Source organism: Anomaloglossus baeobatrachus, chromosome 1 (genome assembly GCF_048569485.1).
Source record: "Anomaloglossus baeobatrachus isolate aAnoBae1 chromosome 1, aAnoBae1.hap1, whole genome shotgun sequence".
NCBI classification, from domain to species: domain Eukaryota; kingdom Metazoa; phylum Chordata; class Amphibia; order Anura; family Aromobatidae; genus Anomaloglossus; species Anomaloglossus baeobatrachus.
In genome coordinates, this window is record NC_134353.1 from 711,601,127 (window position 1) to 711,615,413 (window position 14,287).

The 14,287-nt window shown below is 48.2% G+C and overlaps 1 protein-coding gene across 9 annotated transcripts in view; it reads left to right on the forward strand.

Annotated features, from left to right (window-relative positions):
- Positions 1 to 14,287, forward strand: part of CABIN1 (calcineurin binding protein 1) — a 356,172-nt gene that overhangs the window by 79,299 nt on the left and 262,586 nt on the right. For all 9 annotated transcript variants that reach the window (XM_075321598.1, XM_075321591.1, XM_075321647.1 and 6 more), the window contains exons 11-12: positions 2,303 to 2,436; positions 14,002 to 14,219. In XM_075321598.1, the coding sequence (XP_075177713.1) occupies positions 2,303 to 2,436; positions 14,002 to 14,219 (352 nt within the window). The remainder of the gene's footprint in view (positions 1 to 2,302; positions 2,437 to 14,001; positions 14,220 to 14,287) is intronic.

Consider the following 14,287-nt stretch of genomic DNA (forward strand, 5'->3'; position numbering starts at 1 on the left):
GGCCAAGGAGGTCGTGGTACCCGGATCTGTGGCATCTCACGGTAGGACAACCGTGGGCGCTACCAGGCCGTCCAGACTTGCTGTCTCAAGGGCCGTTTTTCCATCTGAATTCTGCGGCCCTGAACCTGACTGTGTGGCCATTGAGTCCTGGATCCTAGGGACCTCAGGTTTATCTCATGATGTTGTTGCCACCATGAGACAGGCTAGGAAACCATCCTCCGCCAAGATCTACCACAGAACGTGGAAGATATTCTTATCTTGGTGCTCTGCTCAGGGAGTTTCTCCCTGGCCATTTGCATTACCTATTTTTCTTTCCTTCCTGCAGTCTGGGTTGGAAAAAGGTTTGTCGCTTAGCTCCCTTAAAGGACAAGTCTCTGCGCTATCCGTATTCTTTCAGAAGCGCCTGGCGCGACTTCCTAAGGTACGCACGTTCCTGCAAGGGGTTTGTCATATCATTCCCCCTTACAGGCGGCCATTGGAACCCTGGGATCTGAACAAGGTTCTGATTGCTCTCCAGAAGCCACCTTTCGAGCCTATGAAGGAGATTTCCTTTTCTCGGCTTTCACAGAAAGTGGCTTTTCTGGTGGCGGTCACGTCTCTTCGGAGAGTGTCAGAGCTGGCGGCGTTATCTTGCAAATCTCCCTTCCTGGTGTTTCACCAAGACAAGGTAGTACTGCGTCCAATTCCAGAGTTTCTTCCCAAGGTGGTATCTTCCTTTCATCTCAATCAGGATATCACTTTACCATCTTTGTGTCCGCATCCAGCTTCACGCCTACCGTTCTGCTGGGCTTCCGACTCCTTCTGGACTGAAGGCCCATTCTACCAGAGCCGTGGGTGCGTCCTGGGCATTACGGCATCAGGCTACGGCTCAGCAGGTGTGCCAGGCGGCTACCTGGTCGAGTCTGCACACTTTCACCAAGCATTATCAGGTGCATACCTACGCTTCGGCGGATGCCAGCCTAGGTAGACAAGTCCTGCAGGCGGCGGTGGCCCACCTGTAAGAAAGGGCTGCCTGACAGCCCGATCGCGAGGTATTATTTTACCCACCCAGGGACTGCTTTTGGACGTCCCAATTGTCTGGGTCTCCCAATTAGGAGCGAAAAAGAAGGGAATTTTGTTTACTTACCGTAAATTCCTTTTCTTCTAGCTCCAATTGGGAGACCCAGCACCCGCCCTGTTTTTCTGAGGGTATTTGTTTTTCGGGTGCACATGTTGTTCATGTTAATAACTTACGTTCTCCGATATTGTTTATCGGATTGAATTTGTTTTTGAAACAGTTATTGGCTTTCCTCCTTCTTGCTTTTGCACTAAAACTGAAGGACCCGTGCTCCCACGGGGGGGTGTATAGCCAGAAGGGGAGGGGCCTTACACTTTTAAGTGTAGTACTTTGTGCGGCCTCCGGAGGCAGTAGCTATACACCCCAATTGTCTGGGTCTCCCAATTGGAGCTAGAAGAAAAGGAATTTACGGTAAGTAAACAAAATTCCCTTCTTCTAAAGATCCTTCACTATATGCTAATGAGGCCAGCGACTAGTCGCAAGGGCGTTACCCCCCTTGGCTAGTCAGCCCCCTTAGCATGTAAGCATGCCACTGTGGGCATGCTAACATGCTCATTAATGCGCAGAGTCAGAGGATGGTCGCGCTCACCTCTGCTGCCACCGCGCCTGACACTGGATTTCAGTGCAGTGCACACAATCCCTGGACTTCCGGTCATACGTACTATGAAGCCGGTTATACGTGTCCCTGCTTCAAACTGGTGTAGTGCGCATGACCGGAAGTGCCAGGGACTTCTGATCATGCGCACTGACCCTATACCCAGCGTTATGAGGCGGTGCAACAGAGACAGATACACGCGTCACTGACGATAATGACGCTGGGCACCCGGCATTGACTAGCATATTAGCACGCCCCTGTGAGTATGCTAACATGCTAAGAGGGCAAAATGAACACAGGAATGAACGCCCTTGCGACTAGTCCCTGCGCTCATTAGCATATCATAGAGGATCTGTAGATATTCTTTTTCTAAAGATCCCTTTATCTATGCTAGTGTATACAGGGACAGTTAGGTAGGGAATAAAAATATGCACCCAGATCTGCTCGTGGTTCTGGATGCATATTGCACCTGACAGGTTCCCTTTAATCATCTCCAAAGTTTTATTGATGTCTTGGCCATTCTTCTCTAGATATATCTGGGGAAAATGTATTTAACCAGTAGATATGATAGCAAAGTGCATGTGAAATATTTCGTATAGTTTTGTAGTTTTCTTTGAAGTGCACATAGTTGTTACTTGCATTCTCTATAGACTCCGTAAACCTGATTCAGAGGAGGAGGACGATTCCTTTGGTAACTATGAGATGCAAGCAGATCTAAAACAAGAATCTTTCTCAACTGGAGCCAACGCAATGTCATTTGATTCCACTACTTTCATGGAATCAGGTTAGTATTGAGGTGCATGGTTACCTATTAATGGAGTAAATGGTATAAATACCGGCCTTGAGAATCATTTAGTTCTCCGATCATTTCATGAAAAGTATCTTTAATTGCATGTTCATTGTTTGACTTTTTTATTTAACCCAAAATATTGATATTTTGTATATCAACAAATGGAAATTTGTCTCACATTGGAAGTGTTTTCTCACTTTTTGTAGAAATAAACCATATTCATATGAAAAAACGCTGTTAACCTGCCGATGTGAGGTTAATCTGCAGGTTAATAGCATTCTCACTTTGTGCACCGTTGCAAGGTAGAAATTAACTTTATTGCTCCCGGCAGCATTTGGCTTCCAGTTATAGGAGTGATGACGGCACAGGTTAGATCACAGCTCAGTGTATAGTTAGCAGCAGCTGTAATTGTGCCCCCTGCACTGACTGACAGCCAGCTGTAGATTAGTGTCTGCTGTCAGTTAGCGCGAGGACTTTAGTTACATTTTCCTCCTACTGTATACTGAGCATTTAAAGGAATTCAGTTGGGAGGTGGATCCAAACATTCTGGAGAAGTTACCTTCACAACCTCTGTGGATCCATGCTTGTGTAAATCTTTCCATGTCATCCCAGACAGACTCAATGATGTTCATATCAGGGCTCTGTGGGGGCCTTAGCATCATGTTCAGGACTCTTTCTCCTTTACACTGAAGATAATTCTTCATGACATTGGCCCTGACTCATTAAGACCTGTGTTTTTCACACTGATCTTGATGAGGGGGTGTTACTGGAGTCAGATATTACCCCGTCTAACCGCAGCTCTGCCCACTTTATCTGAGCTTGTGGGAAATGCTTGAGAACTCCAAAAATTGCAAACTTTTAGCACAGCTTCAAGTTGCACTAAACTTTGCAATTGTTCTAAATTAATCAAACCTTTTTTTACCCCAGAATTTAGACAAAAGAGATTTGATTAACCCCTTAACGACCGCGGGCAGTAAAATTACGTCCTAAATGTCATAATGTTACTGCCCTCGGTCCTCCGGCGGCAGCTTGCCGCGATCGACGCACATGTCAGCTGATTTTCACAGCTGAGATGTGTGCCTGCTAGGCGCGAGCAGAATCGTTATCTGCTCGTGCCGATTAACCCCTTAAATGGCGCTGTCAATACGTGACAGCGCCGTTATAAGCACGATCGCGGTAAACTTTTACTTACGTGATCACGTGACTTGCGATAGTTTTCATGGTAGCACAGGGTCATGTGACGACTCCTGTACTACACATGACTTGCTTTCACTTTCGTTGTGCCCGCTGCACAGTGAAAAAGAAAGAGAGCGTATCTGCTGTTTACAGCAGTGTAGCTGTGATCAGCAGATACTGCAGAGCGATCGGAATGCTGATCACAATAGCCCCCTAGGGGGACTAGTAAAATAAAAAAAAAGTAAAAAAAAAAGAAAAAAACCTAAGGGCGGCTTTGCACATTGCGACATTGCACGTGCGATGTCGATGGGGTCAAATCGAAAGTGACGCAGTTCCGGCGTCGCAGTTGATATCTAAACGTGTAAAACCTTTTTGATACGATGAACGAGCGCAAAAGCGTCGTTATCGTATCATCGCTGCAGCCTCCGACATTTCCATAATGCCGATGGTGCAACTGGTACGATGTTGTTCCTCGCTCCAGCGGCAGCACACATCGCTGTGTGTGAAGCCGCAGGAGCGAGGACCATCACCTTACCTGCCGCCGGCTGCAATGAGAAGGACGGAGGTGGGCGGGATGTTTAGATCCTGCTCATCTCCGCCCCTCCACTTCAATTGGCCGCCTGCCGTGTGACGTCGCTGTGACGCCGCACGACCCGCCCCCCTAAGGAAGGAGGCGGGTCACCGGCCAGAGGGACGTCGCACGGCAGGTATGTGCATGTGAAGCTGCCGTAACGATAATAATCGCTACGGCAGCTTTCACTTGATATCGCACGTGCGACGGGGGCGGGACTATCGCTGCAGCATCGGTAACACATTGTTACCGATGTCGCAACGTGCAAAGCCCGCCTAAAAGTTCAAATCACCCCCCATTCGCCCCATTGAAAATTAAAAGGTTAAAAAAAATAAAAAATATACACACTTTTGGTATCGCCGCGTTCAGAAATGCCCGATCTATCAAAATATAAAATCAATTAATCTGGTCAGTATACGGCGTAGCGGCAAAAAAATCCAAACGCCAAAACGACGTTTTTTTGTCGCCACAACTTTTGCGCAAAATGCAATAAGAGGCAATCAAAACGTAGCATCTGCGCAAAAATGGTACCGTTAAAAACGTCAGCTCGAGACACACAAAATAAGCCGTCACTGAGCCATAGATCCCGAAAAATGAGAACGCTACGGGTCACGGAATATGGCGTAAAACGTGCGCCACTTTTTTCGGACAAACTTCCGATTTTTTTTTTTTAACCCCTTATATAAAAGTAAACCTATACATGTTTGGTGTCTACGAACTCGCACTGACCTGAGGCATCACACCCACACATCAGTTTTACCATATAGTGAACACAGTGAATAAAATATCTCAAAAAACATAGTGCTATCACACTTTTTTTGCAATTTTTCTGCATTTAAAAATTTTTTGCAGTTTTCCAGTACACTATATGGTGAAACTGATGGTTTCATTTAAAAGTACAGCTCGTTCCGCAAAAACTGAGCCCTCACATGACCATATTGACTGAAAAATAAAAAAGTTACGTCTCTCAGAAAAAGAATGGCGAAAAAAAAAACGGAAAGCGAAAAATCGGTCGGTCGTGAAGTGGTTAATCAGTCACATTAACTATACATTGTGTCCACCCATATCCTGTCCACCGCCATTAACTTGAGAAAGGCGGCAGCTATAGGCATAGAAGTGGTGTCTAGGTATAGTAAAGTATGCAAAGTGTCGATTCATATTGAATTGATGATGCCCTACAATTTTTTAATTCACTTTTTTTCTCTATCTTGTTCCATTTTCGAGATAAAAATGCTAACTCCGTTGTTTTCCACCAGGTGGCGCTATAGGTGGTTTCATTGCATAGCGAATGGCTACTTTACTATGCCTAGACACCACTTCTATGCCTATAGCTGCCGCCTTTCTCAAGTTAATGGCGGTGGACAGGATATGGGTGGACACACTGTATGTTTGGGTTATAGACTTTCTCAAGAATAAATTTGGAGCCAATCAGACAGCTTCCTAGAGGTCATTGACTGATAGATAAGGATAAATAAAAGTCTGATTTGTATCTCTAAGTATTGAGATCACTAATAATCCTTACATTCATATTTCACATTTTAATTAATCAGTCCAAAGTACCTGCTGCCATTTTTCTATACTCCATTTTCTGTGTTTTCATAAATAGGTAGCTTGGCTTTGTTTCTATGTCAAAAGTATGGTTTGTAGGACATAATTCTTCATGACGACTGACCCCTTCTTTATATACTTCTCAAATTAACAGAAGGGTCTAGCTGGGTCCCTCTGGTTATTGCCAGTTCTGAGCTAAAGGCACTGTTAGACATCTTTCAGTTTCGGAGGGAAATAAGCATTATGTGTTTTTCATCTGCTTCACTAAGTTTCCTTGGCCAACAACTATGTCTGCAGACCTCAACATTGACCATTTCTTGGTGCTTTTTGAAAAAAACCCATAAACTATTCATATTAAATCCCCAGTCTGCATTGAAATCTTTGCCTGGGAGACACCTTGTTTATGCGGTATAACTACCTTTTTGTCTTGTTGCAATGCTCGTTATAATGTATGACCTGAAGCTGACTTCCACACCCAATGTTAAGCCTCCTACGTGGCTGTTTCTGTTTCAGTTAAAAGGTTGTTCAGATATCTAAAATATGCTTTAGAAATACCTGTTTTTACATCCCATGCATTTTTTTTATTTGCTTTATAATAAAATACCCTACATGTCTCCCTATACTGCTAATCCCTAAATGTATGTTTCTTTTTCGCTCTATTGGGAGACCCAGACAATTGGTGTATAGGCTATGCCTCCGGAGGCCGCACAAAGTACTACACTTAAAAGTGTTAGGCCCCTCCCCTTCTGCCTATACACCCCACGTGCTCCCACGGGCTCCTCAGTTTTTTGCTTTGTGCGAAGGAGGTCAGACACACACAGCACAGCTCCACAGATTGGTCAGCAGCAGCTGCTGACTATGTCGGATGGAAGAAAAGTGGGCCCATATAGGGCCCCCAGCATGCTCCCTTCTCACCCCACTCTTGTCGGCGGTGTTGTTAAGGTTGAGGTATCCATTGCGGGTACGGAGGCTGGAGCCCACATGCTGCTTTCCTTCCCCATCCCCCTCTGGGCTCTGGGTGAAGTGGGATCTTACCGGTCTCCAGGCACTGAGACCGTGCTCCATCCACAACTCCTGTGGAGCCTGATGGATAGGAGCCGAGTATCGTTCAGGGACATGGCCCTGCATCTTGGAGGTACTCTGTATCCCTGTGGGGACCGCGCACGGCATCACCTCAGCTTTGCTGGGTGTGCTAGTGCACCGGGGACCGCGGCGCTGACCGGGTCTATATGTGCCATTACACACTCAGCGTCGCTGAGTGTGTTTATATGTAAGGGCTACCGCACTAACCGCCGCTGCCATGGGACACTGCGGCGCGGCTGGGACTTGTGGTTCGCCGGGGACTTTCACGCCGGCCGCGCTTTTACGGCGGCCGCGTTTATTACTAGAGTCCCCGGCTTCCTTGCGGCCTACTTTACTTTTCTCCCGCCCTCAGCCCTGACAGGCAGGGGGAAGGGCGGGACGCTGCACGGAGCGAGCAGCTCTGAGGGCTGGAGTATGATTTACATACTCCACCCCCCTCACTGTGCACGGTGTGAGCACCAGTTCGCGCTCTTTCTCGGCCACGCCCACAGCTCCCTCATCTCGTCAGGACGCCGCAGCCATTCCTGTCAGCTCCACCGACGCTGCAGAAGAGGGACAAGTCCTGGGAGACCCAGACACGGTCTCTGGTGGCCTCACAACTGCTTTAGGCGGCTGGTAAGCAGCACCTGTTGGTGCTAGCCCCATGGTGCTGTAGTGTATTGGTACATTATTTGTGTATCATATATACTTTACACTGTATGAGCACAGTGCATTCTGGCTATATACCCTTTTGTGTAACTCAAGGAAAACTATAGCATGGCGCCCACAAAAGGCAGGGGTGCCAAAACACAGGCTTATTATGCTGCCTGCGCCGCTTGTAAGACCCCACTACCGGCAGGTTCCACTGACCCTCATTGTGTGCAGTGTTCGACCCCTGTGCCACTTCTTCAGCCGGAGCCTATGCTAAGAGGGGCCCAGGGGGAGACACCTGTTGACACTGTCCAGGTGACGGGGACTGAGTTTGCTAAACTCTCTGAGACTATGGCTAAGATACTAGAAGCCTTGCAGTCCAGGCCGGTATCTCAGCAACGGGACCCTGTTGAATCGTTGTTCCCGGGCCCCCCTCAGTTGGACCAACAATGTCCTCCCGGGGTATCTCCTACATCCCAGTCTGAGGGTTCTGACTTAGACCCCAGCCCCAGATTGACTAAGCGGGCTCGCTTAGAATTTCCCTCGACATCATATTGTTTAGGGTCTCGGCGGGGGGAATCTTTGGTTGATGATGCGGAGACAGCTGATCAGGATTCTGATCCTGAGAGCGCTCTCAATCTTAATACTCCAGACGGGGACGCCATAGTGAACGATCTTATTGCGTCCATCCATCAGTTGCTGGATATTTCTCCCTCAGCCCCTCCGGCGGAGGAGTCAGCTTCTCAGCAGGAGAAATTTCGTTTCAGGTTTCCCAAGCGGACACAGAGTATGTTTCTAGACCACTCTGATTTCAGAGAGGCAATCCAGAATCACCATGCTTGTCCAGATAAGCGTTTTTCTAAGCGCCTTAAGGATACACGTTATTCCTTTCCCCCCGGACGTGGTTAAAGGTTGGACTCAATGTCCCAAAGTGGATCCTCCAATCTCCAGACTGGCGGCTAGATCCATACTTGCAGTGGAAGATGGGGCCTCGCTCAAAGATGCCACTGACAGGCAGATGGAGCTCTGGTTGAAATCCATCTATGAAGCTATCGGAGCTTCTTTTGCCCCAGCATTCACAGCCGTATGGGCGCTGCAAGCTATCTCAGCAGGTCAAGCGCAAATTGAAGCAGCCACTTGCACGGCCGCGCCACAAGTGGCATCCATTACCACCCAGACCTCGGCAATTGCGTCTTACGCTATTAATGCTGTCCTGGACTCTGTGAGCCGTACGGCGGTGGCGACCGCCAATTCGGTGGTACTCCGCAGGGCCTTGTGGCTACGGGAATGGAAGGCAGATTCTGCTTCCAAAAAGCGCTTAACCAGTTTGCCAATTTCTGGCGACAGGCTGTTTGGCGAGCGTCTGGATGAAATCATCAAACAATCCAAGGGAAAGGATACATCCTTACCCCAGCCCAAACAGAACATTCCCCAACAGAGGAGAGGGCAGGCGAGGTTTCGGTCCTTTCGGGGCGCGGGCAGGTCCCAATTCTCCTCGTCCAAAAGGTCTCAGAAAGAACAAAGGAACTCTGATGCATGGCGGTCTAAGTCACGTCCTAAAAAGAACATTGGAGGCACCGCTAACAAGGCGGCTTCCTCATGACTTTCGACCTCCTCTAGTAGCATCCTCGGTCGGTGGCAGGCTCTCCCGCTTTTGCGACGCCTGGCTGCCACAAATAAAAGACCGCTGGGTGAGAGACATTCTGTCTCACGGTTACAAGATAGAGTTCATCTCTCGTCCCCCGACTCGATTCTTCAGGTCTTCTCCGCCTCCCGAGAGAGCCGAGGCTCTTCTGCAGGCGCTGGGCACTCTGAAGGCAGAAGGAGTGGTGGTCCCTGTTCCTCTTCATCAACAGGGCCACGGTTTTTACTCCAACTTGTTTGTGGTCCCAAAGAAGGACGGGTCTTTCCGTCCTGTCCTAGACCTGAAACTTCTCAACAAACACGTAAAGACCAGGCGGTTCCGGATGGAATCCCTTCGCTCCGTCATCGCCTCAATGTCCCAAGGAGATTTCCTTGCATCGATCGATATCAAAGATGCTTATCTCCACGTTCCGGTTGCCCCAGAGCACCAGCGCTTCTTGCGCTTCGCCATAGGAAACGAACACCTGCAGTTCGTGGCACTGCCATTCGGCCTGGCAACAGCCCCACGGGTTTTCACCAAGGTTATGGCTACTGTAGTAGCGGTCCTCCATTCTCAGGGTCACTCGGTGATCCCGTACTTGGACGATCTGTTGATCAAGGCACCCTCTCAAGAGGCATGCCAACACAGCCTCGACGCTACCCTGGAGACTCTCCAGAGTTTCGGGTGGATCATCAATTTTCCAAAGTCAAATCTGACACCGGCCCAATCGCTCACATACCTTGGCATGGAGTTTCATACCCTCTCAGCGATAGTGAAGCTTCCGCTGATCAAGCAGCGGTCACTACAGACAGGGGTACAATCTCTCCTTCAAGGCCAGTCACACCCCTTGAGGCGCCTCATGCACTTCCTGGGGAAGATGGTGGCAGCAATGGAAGCAGTCCCTTTCGCGCAGTTTCACCTGCGTCCTCTTCAATGGGACATCCTACGCAAATGGGACAGGAAGCCGACGTCCCTCGACAGGACCGTCTCCCTCTCTCAGGCGACCAAAGCTTCCCTTCGGTGGTGGCTTCTTCCCACTTCATTATCAAAGGGGAAATCCTTCCTACCCCCATCCTGGGAGGTGGTCACGACGGACGCGAGTCTGTCAGGGTGGGAAGCGGTTTTTCTCCACCACAGGGCTCAGGGTACGTGGACCCAGCAAGAGTCCTCGCTTCAGATCAATGTTCTGGAAATTCGGGCAGTGTATCTTGCCCTGAAAGCGTTCCAGCAGTGGCTGGAAGGCAAGCAGATCCGAATTCAGTCGGACAATTCCACAGCGGTGGCATACATCAACCACCAAGGCGGCACACGCAGTCGACAAGCCTTCCAGGAAGTCCGGCGGATTTTGATGTGGGTGGAAGCCACGGCCTCCACCATATCCGCAGTTCACATCCCAGGCGTGGAAAACTGGGAAGCAGATTATCTCAGTCGCCAGGGCATGGACGCAGGGGAATGGTCCCTTCACCCGGACGTGTTTCAGGAGATCTGTTGCCGCTGGGGGGTGCCGGACGTCGACCTCATGGCGTCCCGGCACAACAACAAGGTACCAACGTTCATGGCACGGTCTCAAGATCCCAGAGCTCTGGCGGCAGATGCCTTAGTTCAGGATTGGTCGCAGTTTCAGCTCCCTTATGTGTTTCCTCCGCTGGCACTGTTGCCCAGAGTGTTACGCAAGATCAGGGCCGACTGCCGCCGCGCCATCCTCGTCGCTCCAGACTGGCCGAGGAGGTCGTGGTACCCGGATCTGTGGCATCTCACGGTCGGCCAACCGTGGGCACTACCAGACCGACCAGACTGGCTGTCTCAAGGGCCGTTTTTCCATCTGAATTCTGCGGCCCTCAACCTGACTGTGTGGCCATTGAGTCCTGGATCCTAGCGTCTTCAGGGTTATCTCAGAAAGTCATTGCCACTATGAGACAGGCTAGGAAACCAACGTCCGCCAAGATTTATCACAGGACGTGGAAAATTTTCCTGTCGTGGTGCTCTGCTCAGGGTTTTTCTCCCTGGCCATTTGCATTACCTACTTTTCTGTCCTTCCTTCAATCTGGACTGGAAAAGGGTTTGTCGCTCGGTTCCCTTAAGGGACAAGTTTCAGCGCTCTCTGTGTTTTTCCAGAAGCGCCTAGCTAGACTTCCACAGGTACGCACGTTCCTGCAGGGAGTTTGTCATATCGTTCCACCTTACAAGCGGCCGTTAGAACCCTGGGATCTAAACAGGGTGCTGATGGTTCTTCAGAAACCACCATTCGAGCCAATGAGAGATATCTCTCTCTCACGACTTTCGCAGAAAGTGGTTTTTCTAGTAGCAGTCACTTCTCTTCGGAGAGTGTCTGAGCTAGCAGCGTTGTCGTGCAAAGCCCCTTTTCTGGTTTTTCACCAGGACAAGGTGGTTCTACGTCCGGTTCCGGAATTTCTCCCTAAGGTGGTATCCCCCTTTCATCTCAATCAGGATATTTCCTTACCCTCTTTTTATCCTCATCCAGTTCACCAATGTGAAAAGGATTTGCACTTGTTAGATCTGGTGAGAGCACTCAGACTCTACATTTCTCGTACGGCGCCCCTGCGCCGCTCGGATGCACTCTTTGTCCTTGTCGCTGGCCAGCGTAAAGGGTCACAGGCTTCCAAATCAACCCTGGCTCGGTGGATCAAGGAGCCAATTATCGAAGCTTACCGTTCGGCTGGGCTTCCGGTTCCCTCAGGGCTGAAGGCCCATTCTACCAGAGCCGTGGGAGCGTCCTGGGCTTTGAGGCACCAGGCTACGGCTCAACAGGTGTGTCAGGCGGCTACCTGGTCGAGCCTGCACACTTTCACGAAGCACTATCAGGTGCATACCTATGCTGCGGCGGATGCCAGCCTAGGTAGATGAGTCCTTCAGGCGGCGGTTGCCCACCTGTAGGAAAGGGCCGTTTTACGGCTCTCTTATGAGGTATTATTTTACCCACCCAGGGACTGCTTTTGGACGTCCCAATTGTCTGGGTCTCCCAATAGAGCGAAAAAGAAGAAGGGAATTTTGTTTACTTACCGTAAATTCCTTTTCTTCTAGCTCTAATTGGGAGACCCAGCACCCGCCCCTGTTTTTTTGTGTACACATGTTGTTCATGTTGAATGGTTTCAGTTCTCCGAGTTTTCCTTCGGATTGAAGTTACTTTAAACCAGTTTATAATTATTTTTCCTCCTTAATTTAATTTAATTTTATTCATTTATATAGCGCTATTAATTCCACAGCGCTTTACATACATTGGCAACACTGTCCCCATTGGGGCTCACAATCTAGAGACCCTATCTGTATGTCTTTGGAGTGTGGGAGGAAACAGTTATTGGCTTTCCTCCTTCTTGCTTTTGCACCAAAACTGAGGAGCCCGTGGGAGCACGGGGGGTGTATAGGCAGAAGGGGAGGGGCCTAACACTTTTAAGTGTAGTACTTTGTGCGGCCTCCGGAGGCATAGCCTATACACCAATTGTCTGGGTCTCCCAATTAGAGCTAGAAGAAAAGGAATTTACGGTAAGTAAACAAAATTCCCTTCTTTTACCTCAATTCCTTTTATGTGATGTCACAGAAGGCTGGGGCTGCACTCACTTCCTGCATAGTCTATCACTCCGCCTGGAATTGGACCTCATCAGAGGGTAGCGCTGCGGGCACTTACCACAGTTTCTGTCATCGCCACACTCTGAAGATGTCCAGAGTCTTTTGTGTTGATAGAAACTGTGGCAGAAGTGGCTGGGGAACTGTTATTTTGCTTTTGTTGTTGATGGCTGTAGCCTCTTTCTGTGGAAGAAGATGACATCAGGGGGTGGTGATTATAAGCATGCAGCGTTGCCTCACATCTTCAGTCACTGCCCCCCAACAAAGTATCATTGGGACAGTGCTGGGGTTACTCACTCTGCATTTATCACCGCCCTCTGATAATGAATCGTTTGAGGATGGTGCGAGAAGCTGTGGGGAGGCGCTGGTGTCACTCACCCTTCTTCCTTCTCTGCCCCCTGATGACATCTTTTCATAGTAAGACGCTATGGCCGGATTAGACTGAAGCAGGGTGTTGGCACTTCTGTCAATCCTTCCACAGCTTCTATCAGCGGCATGGATTCAGGACATCTTCAAAGAGCAATCACGAAAGAAACTGTGGTGAGCACAACGCCACCCCCTGATGACATCCCGCTACAGGCGAGTGATAGGTGCTGCAGGGAAGTGAGTGCATGCCCATCCTCTGAAACCTCATAGGAAGGGAAGTAAAAAAAACTTTTAGGAATTACTTGTATAGGTAGAAGTGTGGGGTATTATATAATAAATGGAATTACAGCTAAGTGGTTAGGGTGTAAAAATTGATATTTATAAATTATATTTTAGGTGTTAAATCTCCTTTTAATGACTGTTTCAACCTATATATGAAATTAATGATAATAATTTAATCTGGTTTAATTGGTTATTCATACATCTGACTATAATCCTACAAAATCCTTCACTTTGTGTATGTGTACCTAGAAGAATTGATAATGTTTTGAAGGGACAGGGCGATCACACCAAATATTGATTTGATTTCTCTTTTGTTCTTTCGCTTTGCATTTATCTAATTGATAAAAATTAACTATTAACACTTATTTCTGAAAGCGCTTTCACACTTTGTATCCTTTTTTTCACACCTGTCTTATTATTTTGCACAGTACTGTTTGTGTGTGATAATTATCAGATCTCAGATCAATAAATCAGACTGTAATGGATCTTTAATACGGGATGGTAAGACCCCAGAAGTATCTGGACCTGGCCAATTCTAGACACTGCCTACAAACCCAATAAAGAATAATTTCTTTATTATGAGCTAATTTTGCATAATGAAAAACAGTTCTTAAGCCAGTGATCTTTCCTAAAGCGTGAAACAAGCGTCTTCCAGTTCCCTTGTGTTGTCATACATTTTATTATGTTCTCATTATAGAGAAACAAGATGTGCACCAGTTCCTTTTGGAGAATCTGGAAAACGGTGGCATCTTGGAGCTTATGATGAGGTATCTGAAAGTGATTGCTCAGAAGTTTTTGGTGAAGTGGCCGCCTGCTCTGGGAGATGTCGTTTTCAACCTATATACTAGCTGGAGAAAGCACAGCAGTGGTCTTCCTAATCCTCTGCTTAGGGACTGTAAGAACCAACACATTCGAGTAAGTTTTTGCACCCAGTGAGATATATTCTCCATCTGTCATTATTTCCCTATATTTATAGGTTGATG